The sequence below is a fragment of the Ascaphus truei genome, chromosome 8, assembly GCF_040206685.1.
Source record: "Ascaphus truei isolate aAscTru1 chromosome 8, aAscTru1.hap1, whole genome shotgun sequence".
Lineage (NCBI taxonomy): Eukaryota > Metazoa > Chordata > Amphibia > Anura > Ascaphidae > Ascaphus > Ascaphus truei.
This window is the reverse complement of record NC_134490.1, coordinates 41307315-41322956: the sequence shown is the minus strand read 5'-3', so window position 1 is coordinate 41322956 and position 15642 is coordinate 41307315. Positions and strand designations below refer to the sequence as shown.

The 15642-nt window shown below is 41.2% G+C and overlaps 1 protein-coding gene across 1 annotated transcript in view; it reads right to left on the bottom strand.

Moving 5' to 3' along the window:
• Window positions 1-5242: 5242 nt before the first annotated feature.
• Window positions 5243-15642, bottom strand: part of LMNB2 (lamin B2) — a 40938-nt gene continuing 30538 nt past the window's right edge. Inside the window, exons 10-12 of the mRNA XM_075611650.1 lie at window positions 14360-14479; window positions 13521-13628; window positions 5243-11768 (exon numbers count right to left, since the gene is read on the bottom strand). Coding sequence (XP_075467765.1) covers window positions 11727-11768; window positions 13521-13628; window positions 14360-14479 — 270 coding nt within the window. The 3' untranslated portion in view covers window positions 5243-11726. The remainder of the gene's footprint in view (window positions 11769-13520; window positions 13629-14359; window positions 14480-15642) is intronic.

Sequence of the window (15642 nt, the reverse complement as noted above, 5' to 3'; positions counted from 1 at the left end):
CTGCCCCCGTGGGGGGTGGGGAAGGGAGGGGGGAGCGGGAGATGTGTCTCCCTCCTGCTCCGATCCCTGTGCCTGCCTCCCTGCCCGCGCGGGAGATGCAGGGGGGTTGCGCTGCACCCGGAGGGGGGTGGGGAAGGGAGGGGGGAGCGGGAGATGTGTCTCCCTCCTGCTCCGATCCCTGTGCCTGCCTCCCTGCCTGCGCGGGGGATGCAGGGGGGTTGCGCTGCCCCCGGAGGGGGGTGGGGAAGGGAGGGGGGAGCGGGAGATGTGTCTCCCTCCTGCTCCGATCCCTGTGCCTGCCTCCCTGCCCGCGCGGGAGATGCAGGGGGGTTGCGCTGCCCCCGTGGGGGGTGGGGAAGGGAGGGGGGAGCGGGAGATGTGCCCCCTTCTGCTCCGATTCCTGTGCCTGCCTCCTTGCCCGTGCGGGAGATGCAGGGGGGTTGCGCTGCCCCCGTGGGGGAACGGGGAAGGGGTTGTGTCCCGGAGCAGTGGTGGCGATTATATGTGTGTGTGTGTGTGTGTGTGTGTGTATACATATACACACACACACACACACACACACACACACACACACACACACACACACACACACACACACACACACACACACACACACACACACACACACACACACATATATATATATATACTGTGTGCTCATTTGCATGTCATTTCCCAGAATCCCCTGCTGCAGTGGAAGTGCTTTATGCTGGGTGATAATGGGGAAAGGCGGGGTTGCAGACCTGCCTAAGACATGCAGATGAGCATACAGCTATATTTGCATATATATATATATATATATATATATATATATATATATATGTATGTGTGTGTGTATATTAGTGTGTCACCACAAGTACCCAGTCACCAACCCACCCACTCACCCTCTAACCCTCTCCCGCCCGCCCACCCACTCACCCTCTCCCGCCCGCCCACCCACTCTCTCCCGCCCACTCACCCTCTCCCAGTCACCCACCCTCTCCCGCCCACCCAGTCACCCACCCTCTTCCTCTCCCGCCCACCCAGTCACCCACCCTCTCTCCGTCACCCATCCACCCTCTCAGTATTAGTATTAGGATTAGTAAGGAACTATGTACAGTAACAAGGACTAGTTGTAGTAAAGTATAAATGTAATACAATAAATAAACGGTTATGTCAAAAACAAATGTTATTAGTTCTTACTAGGAATTTTATTCCATTTCTTTTTTTAAAAGGTGGGACTGGGGCGAGTAGATTTTTGGGTGATTTGTCTAGATAGAGGTGTGTGTGTGTGTGTGTGTGTGTGTGTGTACACACACACACACACACACACACACGGTCTGACAGAAGTATTCTCTGACTTCCAGTGTCTGCCGCTGCTACAGCGTAACTCCTCCCTACCGCCCTCCTGTCCCGCTCCTGTCCCATTCACATGGTCCTCTTCTCCCTCCGCCACCACTGCTGTCCTCTGCCGCTGCCGAGCTTCGCTGCAGGATGCCGTCCTTCTCTCCCTCCGCCGCCGGCTGCTGTCCTCTGCCGCTGCCGAGCTTCGCTGCAGGATGCCGTCCTTCTCTCCCTCCGCCGCCGGCTACTGTCCTCTGCCGCTGCCGAGCTTCGCTGCAGGATGCCGTCCTTCTCTCCCTCCGCTGCCGGCTGCTGACCTTCGCTATATATCCATACATACATATACATATATACATACAGTATATATATAAAAAAAAATATATATATATATATATATATATATATATATATATATATAGAGTTCTTCAGTATTTATTGATACCTTTTTTTTATTTGTTTTATTTGGACCAACAATTTGTGTCATGGGACAAGCTTTCAAGAGTTTTCCTCTTCCTCAGGTCAAGCAATACCATAAATATATACGCACATAAACATGCGCACACACAGTGTATATGTGTGCGTGTGCGCATGTTTTTGTGCGTGTGCGTATGTTTATGTGTGCGTATGTTTGTGTGCGTGTGCGCATGTTTATGTATACGTGTGTGCATGTATATGTGTGCGTGTGCGCATGTTTGTGTGCGTGTGCGCATGTATGTGTGCGTGTGTGCATGTATATGTGTGCATGTTTGTGTGCGTGTGCGCATGTTTATGTGTGCATGTTTATGTGTGCGTGTGCACATGTTTATGTATACGTGTGTGCATGTATATGTGTGCATGTTTATGTGTGCGTGTGCGTGTATATGTGTGCGTGTGTATGTGTGCGTGTGCGCATGTATACGTGTGTGCATGTATATGTGTGCGTGTGCACGTGTATGTGTGCGCGTGCGCATGTATATGCGTGCGTGTGCATATATATCTATATCATACAAACACATACATACACACCTAAGCTCCGCAGGGCCCTGTGCCTGCAAAATGTCTCTGTAAAGTGCTATGTAAAACTAGCAGCGCTATACAAGAACAAGCCATTATTAATTTTAATAACACATTGAATTGTACACATTCACACAAAATTAAATATACATATTGTTTACAGTATTATATATACAGATTTGATTTTAAATGAGTTGTTAATATTTAACATTAACTACACACGTGCAATGGAATAAGGTTTAATTAATTAATTCTGAGCTACTCCTTTTCTGCTGCTGCTCTGTCAGTTCTGGGGGAAGATCATGTGACCAGGCAATGACTGATACATTTGTGCTCATGCACGTGCACGGCTGTGGTGGGGGCAGGACTCACAAAGGGGTGTGCCAGAGCCTGTTACATTAAAGGAAGGGGTTGTGCCTTTCTAAAGGATTGCTATAGAAACAAAAATGCTCGTTACATTAGAATATATAAAAAATTGTCTTCCAAAGTTGTTTTAAAAAAAAAAGAAAATGCTACAAGTATTTTCTCACAGTACAGAACTGATTTATTAAAAAAAAACACACATGCAGGATATTGACTGAACTGCAGCTTTAAGGTTCTGCCACAGCATTTCAATCGGGTTGAGGTCTAGACTTTGACTGGGCCATTGCGACAAATAGATTATTTTCTTTTTCAGCCATTCTGTTGTAGATTTGCTGGTGTGCTTGGGATCATTGTCCTGTTGCATGACCCAATTTCAGCCAAGCTTTAGCTGTCGGACAGATGGCCTCACATTTGACTCTAGAATACTTTGGTATACAGAGGAGTTCATGGTCGACTCAATGACTGCAAGGTTCCTAGGTCCTGTGGCTGCAAAAAAAAAAAAAAAATATATATATCATCACCCCTCCACCACCGTGCTTGACAGTTGGTATGAGGTGTTTGTGCTGATATGCTGTGTTTGGTTTTTGCCAAACGTGGCGCTGTGCATTATGGCCAAACATCTCCACTTTAGTCTCGTCTCTCCAAAGGACATTGTTCCAGAAGTCTTGTGGTTTGTTCAGATGCAACTTTGCAAATCTAAGGCGTGCTGCCATGTTTTTTAGAGAGAAGAGGCTTTCTCCTGGCAACCCATCAAAACAAACCATACTTGTTCAGTCTTTTTCTAATTGTACTGTCATGAACTTTAACATGCTAACTGAGGCCTGTAGACTCAGATGTAACTCTTGGTTTTTTTGCAATTTCTCTGAGCATTGCACGGTCTAACCTTGGGGTGAATTTGCTGGGACGTCCACTCCTGGGAAGATTGGCAACGGTCTTGAATGTTTTCCACTTTTGAATAATCTTTCTCACTGTAGAATGATGGATGTTACATAGTTTGGAAATGGCCTTATAACCCTTCCCAGATTGATGGGCAGCAACAATTGCTTCTCTAAGATCATTGCTGATATCTTTCCTCCTTGGCATGTGTTAACACACACCTGAATGCTCCAGACCAGCAAACTGCTAAAACTTTGACTTTTATAGAGGTGGTCACACTTGCTGATCAATTAATCAAGGGCATTTGATTAGCAGCACCTGTCTGCTACTTAGCATCTTAATTCCTATGGAAGCAGTAAGGGTGTACTTCGTTTTTCACACATGGCTTCTCCAGTTTGGCTTTATTTTTGATAAATAAATCATGACACGGTGTAATGTCATGTGTTGTTGTTCATCTGAGGTTGTATTTACCCAATTTTAAGATCTGCAGGAACCGATGATTGTTATTATATCCCAAAATGTAAAACCATAGAATTCAAAGAGGGTGTACGTTCCTTTTCACACAACTAAGTATTTTAATTTTTTTGCAACAAATTGTGTCACTTTTTAGAATTTCGTTTCAATTACAATTTGAATACTATTTTCACTTTACGTAATTCCCTTTGGTGGCACCTAATATGTGTAGCATAAAGGATCTTTCTGCTCTTTTTTGACCTTATGTAAGTCCATATATAACCTCAAAATTAACTGTTTGCAGTTTGTATTGTTATACAACTCAAATGTTAAAGACGGAGTTTTGTTAACAGGCTTCTTGGCTACATGCTAAACCTAAAAATATTGATCAAATAGGATACTCATTCTCACAGTTGAAAAATAGGTAGTGCACGGCCAAAAAAAGCAAAGGAGATGGATCCATATAATTCAAAAAGAATTTATTGGAATAATACAATCAGAGGAAAAGCCTCCTATGCGTTTTGTATGCAAGTACTTTATCCTTGATATCCTGGACTCTACCTTCAGCAGCTGCACGTTTCCTCCAGTCTAGGAAGTGGGTGATTGTGAGTACATTATTTCCTATTGAATTGGACATTCCCAATAAAATAGAGGGTGTGTGATTGTTTTCACTTATCCCGTTTTCAGGGATTATCTGTCATTGAAAGCATTTCATGATTATACTCATTCTATTGCATAGATCAGCGCTGCACAAACATTTTCAGCTGCGGCCCCCTTCCTGGGATCCGCAGCGTTCGCGCGCCCCCTCCCCCGAAGGCACGGCTTCAAATAACCCCACAGCGTCATTTGACGCGCGTTGCCATGGTGACGCGTGACGTCACATGACCCCGCGGTGTTGCGGCGCCGAAGACCCGGCTGCCAGTAGGTAAGCGAGGTTACAAAGGCCTCACGCCTCCCCCGGCATTAAATTAAATGCCTGGGGGAAGAGTGCGGGGCCTCTGTAATAGCCCGCGCCCCCCCCCCCCCCTGCAAGTTCTCCCGCCCACCCGTTTGCACACTGCTGGCATATGATTATGAATTCACCCATTTTTCCATCAACCTGGATTTGTTTGTTTATATTTGCCTTGTACTAGAGCACTCTTACCACACTCTACATCCTTCCTCATTCTCACAGACTGGTTCCGTTCTTGAGAATTAAACCTTTAAAATAAAATATCACACAAACATTATCCGATAAAATGCAAAAAAACCCCATTTATTGTGATTGTTGTACAAAAGCCCTTTCCCAGTCTTAAAATGTATTTTACAAATCACTGAAAAAAAAGCAAAATTGAAAATAGAGACATTTGGCATGCATATATAGTTTAATAAACACAACAGTGAAATGATAAAGTCTAGATTGCTACACAGGCATGTTTAAACTTTGGCCCGAGCAAGTCTTTTTTTGCTAAAATTCACACATTAAGGTCATTTTTTTGTCTTCAAAAAGATTAGTACAATTAAAACAAGTTGCTTGCAATAAAATTTAAAAGAACAAATACTTTGTAGAAAAAAACCCTTTGCTGAATATATTTAAAACATTAAAAAAAAAATATATATATATATATATAAGGAGTTACAGCCCAGGTGTTTATACCAAGTTCTGAAAACATACCTAATAGCATGGCAATGCCTGAGATAGATATATCTATATATTCCCCAGGACAGATTATTGCTAGTAGATTTAGGGCCTCATGCAGAGAGCAGCGCTTTTTAAAATTGGAGAGGGGAGTAAAAGGTTGGTTTAATTGAGAGTTTTATTCTCCATATGCAGAAATGGGCGAAATCAGCTATTTATACCATTACTGCATGTGGAGAATTTTAAATAAGGAGATGCGCGCTGCTGAAAGGGGAAAAAAAAACCGCGCAGTTTTTTTCCCCCCCCTATAGCCGGCAACCTCCTGCTTCTTGCCAACTTTAGTTGGCGGAGAAAATTGTATATTTTCTCTCCATGTTATTGGCGCGAACGGCCACTAGATGGCGATCGCGCCTTTGTGAATAGGGACATTTTTACAACAGGGGAAAATTAGGTTCTCGCGGCGAGATTCACAAAAAAAAAATAAAAAAAAATTGGCGCCTTTTTTTAAACTTGCCAGTACCTGCATTTCTAAAGGCATTTCTCTCCAAAAAATGCCGCTATTCACCTTACCGCTGCTCTCTGCATAGGCCCCTTAGTGTAATATGGCAGCACAATTCAAAAGCACACTTGCAAATGTAAGTAATATACATTAATGTGAGCGTTTCAAACTTTTCCTCCAACCAAATATTAATTTTCCCCTAATTAGGAAGGACGGTTTATGTTTGCCGTCCTGTTGCAAACTTTCATTAAAATTTGTCCTAAAAGGTACATTCAAAAGGTTTGCTCCAACTTTCACTTACTAAAGCATATATTAACACACTGCTGAAGCTATAGGGTATATAACCTAAATTGTGGAAAAATAATAGTCAGTAATGACAATTTAGTGAATAGACCTTGTGATGAGGCGTTTAAGGAGCAGGAATACAACATATTGCAAGTTTTATTTACTTTTTAAACAGTTTCTCAGCTCCCAAAAAAGATGTATATGAAACAAAAAGGTGTATAACTTGTCTAAAACGCCTTTATTTAGGAAGCACACACGTAGAAGGCTTCATTGTTCCTTCTGGTGGGATATAGTGTGATATTCTGCATACTGACGTTGAATCATAAATGATAATTTGTAGATACAAACAGGATGAGTATCTCCATAATTTAAATGCAACATTGCTTGCATTTTATGGACAGAAGTCTTTTTGTCCATCAATGGAATATGATGAGTTATCACTACACAAGGAGCCTGCCTCCACGTGTGTGGGTGCACAGCCACATATTTGACCTGGTAGATCCCCTATATAAAAAAAAATTCTACGTCGTAGTTAAAATGCATATATGATGCATTACTGATAATTAACTGGAAATCCCTCCCTGCGCTTTCCAATGTGGCTCCGCAATATTTATTGCCGTTTAACAGTTTTTTTTGGTTAAAATGAGCAACTTGAGTGAATGAGAAGGATTAGCACCTGCTGCTTACACTGCAGGATGATTTTAAAGCAAACCTCTGCAGAAAGAGAGCCCCACTGTCTAGGAAGGGTTTCAAACACAAATCCGCTTTTATAGCTATTTTTAACCCAAAAGCGTACACTTTTGAAAGTAATTTCTTGCAGATGTTTACTTCAACTAATTTGCTGGCTGAAAGTGCAGCAGCAAATAGGTTAAAAAAAAAAAAAAAAGTTTTATGCTTTATTTTTCCATGTTTAAATCACAAAATAAAAAATAAAGTTCCCCACACTTCCTCGTCTAGACATTAACATTTTAAGAAAAATAAAAAAAATTAAGCGTTGAGTTTACAAATCCACTTATGGTTTTATACAAAACAAAATGTAGTTCAAAGCTAAGCATATTTGAGGACCATAAAATTCTGTTTCCTGGGTTTTACCTTTTTTAATGGATATTTTTTCGTCCTCAAAAAATTTTGCATTTTTTTTAAAAACTATTCTATTAAAATCGCCCCTCTCTGATTGCGGCTGGAAGCATAGTGAGATTTTCAGGTTTAAAGTCAAAGTCTTCAATAAAATCTGTTCTTTCAGAAATACATGTAGAAAAAAAATAATAATGTACATACAAAATCGCGCATAGAAAATAAAGCCGTCTCACAGTTCATGCTTCATTCACAGTGAAAAATCAGTGTACAGACATGACCTGCTAAAGATGCAGTCCCGCTTAGGTACAAATAAAGCTGAAATAAAAGCTGTATAAGCTCCGGTCGGTGCCTTTCTAATGTGTGCTACAATCATTTAACGCAGGGTTTTTTATAACATTTCTTGTTACGGATTAAAAGGGAAACCCTTTGTAGCGATTATGAAATTATTATTAGGTATGTGGCTGGGAGATGTGGGGGTGGTTTTTTTTCCCCCCACCTCATTTATTACAGGCAAATTATTTGTGGTCGTTTAGATATAAATTAATTTGTTTGGGCGATACACTACTTATTGTCCAGTATAATGAAGAAATCTATATTAAAAACAGAAAAGGCTAATTACTCAGCATGTGTTTTTAAGCTTTGATGAAGTATTTGCTCATATTTTTCACACGAGTACAGAAAGAAAGGCTCATATGAAGTAATCATTTGCTCTATACTAAATGCGTATTATCAGATTTCAAGGACTAATATTTCTAATGTTCTTGGATCGAACTTGGCAGACATTTTTAAGAATCCCTGGGGGGCGGGGGGGGGGGGGGGGGAAAGTATATACTGCATAGATCAACAGTTGTAGTGGCACTGCACTAGGAATGGTATACTGCCTAGGTGCAAGAACTGCAGAAAAATAAGGACAAGAAAGTGATATCCAGCACGCCAGGTCTTATGCAAAATTAGCAAATGTTTATTGGGGGGAAAAAAAGCCACCTTTTTGCATTAAACGTTTGCTATTTTTTGGCATAAGAACTAGAACACGAACACACACACCTAAATAAGTGGGACTGCAGCTTTAACGTGGCAAAATTAGTAAATTTGATTTCCAAATTTTCTAACATCCAGTGCACAGAATATAATTCAGTGAATCGGCCCAATTTAACCCTTCAGTGCTGCTGAAGGGGCTAACCCTTTAGCTGCCAAACATGCAGCGTGTTGAAGGCCAATGGCAGTAAAAATTTCACATGATTAGGAGTTAAACCTACTGAATTGTGTGGCGAGACATTCACAGCATTTTAATGGCAGTCTTGTAGCTTCTGCACTGGTGCAAATATAGTAACATAAAAGACAATGGTACATAGATTTGTAGTTTCCCTTCATGCCAGGTGTCTACGTGGCACTGCAGCCACTGAAGGGGTTAATAAAACTCACACTTTGACTTAACCGAGAAAAAATTCCCAACCACTTTACAAAGTTGACAGCTCTGCAAAGTCGGCAGTTTAGGGGTTACAAAGTCACCTAGAACTGCCACAGACTTAGGTAAGGGGGTTAAACGTTCATACTAGCAGTCTTTTTTGCTTCCTTATTTTGCCATTATAATGAAGACCGACATGCAGTCATTACGCGTCTGAGAAACATAATTAAGTTGGCTGTTTTACGTACATGATTTCATTTATTACTCTTTTTTTAACTAATTTTATCATCTACTCAAGCAGGGTGGAAATAGTTTAACTCCACTCGTCCTAGGAAGAAATCAGCAAGAGGTAGGAAAGAAGACAGAAAGGATAACATATGCTGTCAAGGACAAACTATTGGTCAAAATCTACATGGGAAAAAAGGCCCCTTTAAAAAAAAAAAAAAAAAGTGATTTCTTCCTAAGTCGGGTGCTATTCGGTGCAGTAGGGAAACCTTGACTTCTAACCTCAAGATGCATTTTAGAAGCTGGTGTTCCTCGTACTTTAACACTTGCAAGGTATGTGAAACACCATTTCAACACTGTACAGTCAGTCAGTCACCTTACTGGTCAGCTAAAAATACTGCATTAAGAGATCATGATTTTTTTCCCTTTGTACTGCAATGTCCAAGTTACATTTTGAGATCGGGACTTAATAGTCAAAGCTACAGGGGAGTACTTGCTGTCCATAGCTTCCAAACCACTAAATATAGACCATTTCTGTGGCAATGTATCCTATGAATAGAGCCGTGGCTCAGACTTTAATGGGCAGACTAAGTGGTCCTGTGAACCCATTCTGGTAGTGGTGAATGGGTCCGACACGTTTTCCACACCCTGCTTACTTTTTTTTCAAAGCGGTCATTTAAGATGAATTTCTAGGTTATATCTATCATTCTAAAAAAGGTTTAGAAAAAGAAATGAAAAAAAAAAACGGAGATAAACTCCAAAGCCACCGATTTAAAAATATAAAATAAAAAGATACTAAAAACACATTTTTCTCCCCATATCCCCTTCATGACGAACCCGATTTAAGGTTTCCTATGCCAGCAAGTGACTACGTACGTCTTGGCAGTAGGTGCAGAAAGGCCGCTGCATTGCATGGCCATCAGATTATGCTGAACCCCACGTTAAATGTCAATCCATTTTATAATTACTGTGTGCTTTTATACACAAATTAAGATTTATTGTAGGTGGTGCTACCTTTTGATGGACCAAGAAGAAAATGTGGCAGTGGGCTCAAAGCTTTTGAAACATTGCAAATCTCTTACCACGTAACAAGTACACATTGAGTGGAGACCTGTGAGGTTTTTAAAAGGTCTGTTTAAAATTGGGTCCATTATAAAGATACAACAGCTGCCATACAAAACAGAACGCTTCTTGGATGAATACCGCTGCAAGAATTCTGTACTATAAGGTACAACAAAGTATCTGTTTGATAAGGCATATTTATGCTGTTATTTAACCCCTTTGCTGAAAAAAAATTAAACCAGACAAATTAACTATCTGGCAGGTTAAAAAAAAAAAAAATACATATTCGTAACTTGATCACAAATTAACTTGGAACATTATTTTTAAAGTCTCTTCATCTAAGATTGTTAGTGAATTTAGTTTTTTCGTAATGTTCTGCTGATGTGATTGAGTACACCCACTGAACAAACACTGCATTTCTTTATCTTGATAAATCAAATACAACTAAATAAGGCAAGCAGAACATCCTATGCAACGAGTAACAGTTTACTGTTAGCGGATGAGACTTTGTGAGGGAGGATTCACGAAGCTCCAGTCGTTTGAGCTTTGTCAGTTCCCTCTTAGTGTCAAAAGTAGCCGCTAGAAAAGTTAAACCAGATCCAACACTATAGATGTACTGTCTGCACGCACTGGCTATAAAACTTTTTTTGAGCAAACCGTGACTTGCAGGACATGTGTTGTTGTATCCCTCCCCCAACACTGGCATACAGGGGTTAAAACATTAACAAAATAAAACCAAAAGAGATCACAACTAAGGCTGCGTCCATGCTTCAAGCGAGCGGCGCGATTAAACATTAAATCTATGCGAACATCCATACAGCGCGCACGCGAGTGACATTTTTTTTTTATTTTGTCTCACGCCAGCCGGGTCACGTAGCCGTTCAGCCAATGAGGGCTAACCGCTCATGTGACGTCATGGACACGCCCTGACACACCTCCCCGTCGCTGTGGATCACAGGCCTCAGATCGCTTGGACGACAGAAGCGTGTGACGTCACGCACTCGCGTCCTAGCATGGACTTGGGTGCGCTGGAGCACCGTGACATCATGCGCTCTGCTTGGCCGTGCTTTTCCTTGCCAGATAGTCGCACGCATATGGGGGCTTGTCGGGGTTTGCGGCCACGACGTCATGGAGCTGGTTCGCCCTCATTGGGCGAACCGCTCACGTGACGCGCCAGCGAGCAGCATAAATAAATTTGCTTGCCTCTACAAGCAGCTGAGCGATGTGCACGCACGGGTATGCACAGGCGCTCGCTCACCACACACATTGCCGCAATATGTTTCATCGCGGCGAGCGCACACGTGTGAGCCCGCTCAGCATCACCCTGGCCACAGCCTTATTGTATCTACAAGCAACAAAGGGGATAGTGTTCATAAAGGACGGGGTAAGAAATGAAAACTTCCCATATTCCTGGCAGTACATTTTTTTTGTACATCTTGTATATCTAGCAAGGCCTAAAAAATAAACAGAAATTATCAGATTTTACGTATAAAAATAGATTTCAGTGGCTCTGGTGGAAAATAAACTGAGAAAATCACGGAGACTTGTTACATGACAGAACAGCCTCTGGATGTTGTCCTGGGATCCCCCTGTGTAGAAAAGACAGAGGTTTTCATGTCAGCAACATTAGCGTGTAGAAAGCCTGTCACTATTTCCATGTGCAGTCCCACATAGGATACTGCACAACAAAAAACATGTACCTGTACATTTGAGGGTTGATCACCAGTCTCACCAAAATCCCCAGGCTTCACCCAAACCCAGAGATTGAAAAAACGTCTAAGCTTCCGTTTACTGTAGAAATCTTACATTTATGAAATGTAAAGAAAGGCTTAAAATAAAAGGCAGCACTGTGTACCTTTTTAAACGTCACTACTTAGTTCACTTTGGTTGTAGGATGGATTGTCCCTATAAACATATTAATGCAATTAGTTCTAAAGTAGAAGTCTTTTAAAATAATTTCGTAAACGTAACATTTCTATAGTAAACAAAAGCTTTGAAGGGTTTTTCAATCTTTGGGTTTTTGTTAAGACTGGTGATTTGAGAGACTGGTTGTTAACCCTCAAATTTACAGGTCAATTGTTGTTTTTATTTGCGGAGTACTGATGAAACCATTGTTAGTCAAACTTTTGAACATAAATAGGTGATATGCTGGAATTCAGTATTCCCAGAAAAAAAAGGGACACATTAAACCTGTTAAAGTAACGAAGGAGCCGATTACATCGAATGGTTGTTTCAAGAAGATATATATTTTATTTGTAAAATCTGGGACAGCAATATTGCCAAATAGCTTTATATGTCTCCATTGCTGCATTTGTTAATGGCATAGCGCAGGGCATCCCCAGCCTTTACATGTATGGATTTCATACACCTGATCCCATTGCCGGTTGACTGATAGATACTGATGCGAACTCGCACGAAGTTTGTACCTGGACACCGCGGGACTTAAGCATTGCCGGTTAAGGGATAGAGTAGGTAAATCCCCTTAGAAATTAAGCGGCATGGGTATACATCGCACACTAGACTCAGTACACTGGGCAATCATCACTGGAAGATGCGCGAGTGTGCACATGCGCACATGGATGTAAACAAATATAATGCAACAGTGTACTATGAGTCTGATCGTGAGATACATCTTTGTATTGCTGATCATGTAATGAGCATTTCTTCCCCTCCTATATGTGCATGAACTAAGGGGAGTAAGTGTATGTACCATATGTGTATAAGACCTGCCTCCGGTGTTTATTAAGGGAACTGCGTTTTTTTCACTTAAAGGGGCACACACTTTTTGTTCCTGATGAGCCACCATAGGAGAAGTAGTAAGGGTTTGGCACCAAATTTGTTAGTTGACATCACAAGTGTTTGACAAACCTATACATTTGCACTCCCCGGGGCGAGTGGATTTAACATCGTGGCGAGCTCCTATTGGCCCAAGCAGCACACGTGTGGTACTAGGTGGCGAGTAGATTTTTTTTGTTCAGCGAGTAGATATTTTGGTGATTTGTCGACCACTGGACATCACTATATGTATTAGCAGTGTATTACTTGCTGAGTGAGGGAGCTTGAGAAAGGACCGGGAGGTCCGAAACATCGCTTCTTTTCCCTGCTGTTACCCGATGCTTGTGTTTCTACATTAAATTGTTTTTTGCATTTGAATTGGTGAGTGCTGCGGATTTTGTATATCAGGATTTTGTCTATTTTTACTGCTGGATGGTGATCCTGGTTGCACTGCTTGCACCACAACTGACCAGATAAGTTGCTTTCCTTATACTTTCCCCTATTGAGTGCCCTGAACATTCTTGTGTGTCTATATATTTTATTTGTAGGATGGAGATATATGTTACCTGCTGGTGAAAAAGATCTTCCTCTCCAAAATCGGCTTCTTCCTCCTCCTCTTCCTCCTCCGCCTCGCTTGTCAAGAGAGACTTTGTGACAGTTCTCAGTGCTACTTCCTTCATAGGGACAGAGAAAAGTCACATCAGCATTTGCCCTGCTCGTAATCTTAATTTCTAGCTCTTCAGACTATATGCAGGGTTAGAAAACAAAAAGGTGACTGCAAGAGCAGTGAACGCCATCTCCTGCTACAAAAACTAGCACAAATCTAATGCCGTTGCCTAGGCGCCCCAGGAGTGACAGCCCTTGTGAAGCTCAGGGAAACTCCGGACAACAGGCTACAGTATTACAACAACCTTTTCCAAATCTGGTGAGTTTTTTGCACAAGTGTTGCAGCAGAGCAGACATTTTCATAAACAACGCTCCTATAATTTCTCATCAATGTTATGTTCTACACAGTATGGCGCGCTTGTGTTAACCCTTTCGCTAACTGCAACGTGTTACAGAGCAGTGAAGGGATTAAGCAGTCCACAACTATTGCTTTCCATCACAGTGACCTAAAATAATACATCATTAAAAAAAATATTGTATTTTATAATTGAAAACACATTTCAATAAAAATATTTAAAAAAAAGAATGAAGATAACATTATACACACGGTCAGACTATCTGGTATGATATGGTTTCAATTAAAAAAAAAAAAAATTGTTCTGGACTACATGTAGTCCGGTGCCGTTACTTGATCACTTTATGATCTTGTGAAATAATGGAACTATCCCCTTTGAACCGTGCAGGAAGCCGCCATGTAAAGGCTCTAATGCAAGGAGCTGAGCGGCCATTTTACACTAACCTCTTCCTCTGTGTTGACAAGGTAGGTTCTGAAGTTGCTGCCTGTTCCCCAGGTGCTCTGGTTCTTCCAAACTAGGACTGATGGAGGGCTGTGAGAGACTCCTGCATCAGCGCTGTATATCTAGAGGAGATAACAGAACTGCATTATTGGCACTGCGGGCATGAAGGGCACTCTGCTACCAACAGCAGAGCATCTTCCTGTCAGAAGTTTCACACTGGAGAGAGAAATACCAAAAATAATGCCCACGATAAATATAGAATAAAGAAGTTTGTGGTGATAATTATCTATTCATTAGGGGAAAATATGTAATTAACCGTTTAAATGAAGTTAACTATTTTTTGTCCAAATAGATGTTAAAAGGTAAGTAATCTGAAGGGTATCTAGTTACAACATTTATTTTAAAACGGACATGTGTTTTTAAATTTAAAAAAACAAAACAATTTAAAATACAAATGACCCGCACTTCCCTGCTGTTCCTAAACATCAGAGATGGGGGAGAGGAGGGTATTAAGAGGAAGGGGTAAACACATAGCAAAAATAATCCTTTTGGAAGAGAAGGGAAGCATTGTCCACAAGAGGGGGATAATTTTAAATGACAACTCTGCATGTCACCAATGTAATGATGTAGCACTGTTTGTCATCAAACTTCTATCACAAAGGTGGTTGCAGAGGAATAATAATAATAATTTTAAAAAAAACTGCAACCTTTATTGTTCGACTGCACCTTGGATGAAGTGTGAAATGCGTTAGGCCCTTTATCTCATGTGTGAATCCCATTGTCGATTTTTTTTTAAATGTCTGAAAATAAAGCTTGAAGATTTTTTATTTATTGATTCCTGTGCCTTTGTGATGGAAGTTTGATGAAAACACAGCACCGACAGCTATGTGGTCTAACATATTCCTGCTTCTCAAAAGACAAGAATAACCAACTGCTGAAAAAACTTGCCCAAATTCATGGGGAAAGGTGGCTGTACGTTTTGTTTTGCTACATGTCACCAGCTGTCCATAAAATCAGTGGGTCAAAGCAATATTTAAATGTCAATATCGACTTATCAGATTTTTTTATTTTCACATCGAAATGTTGACCAACAGTAAACCACACCCACACACCCAACCACACACAACATAATTAGTGGTCGGGTGCAGCCACCTCTGGGGTGGAATTGAAGTATTTGCTAGGCAAAGGTGTTGAAGCAACAAGGACATCATTAGCGTCACATTACAGGTGCGTAGGCCGACGCACAGAGGTAAAGATCACAAGCAGGGAGTGTAAAGGGCTGAGG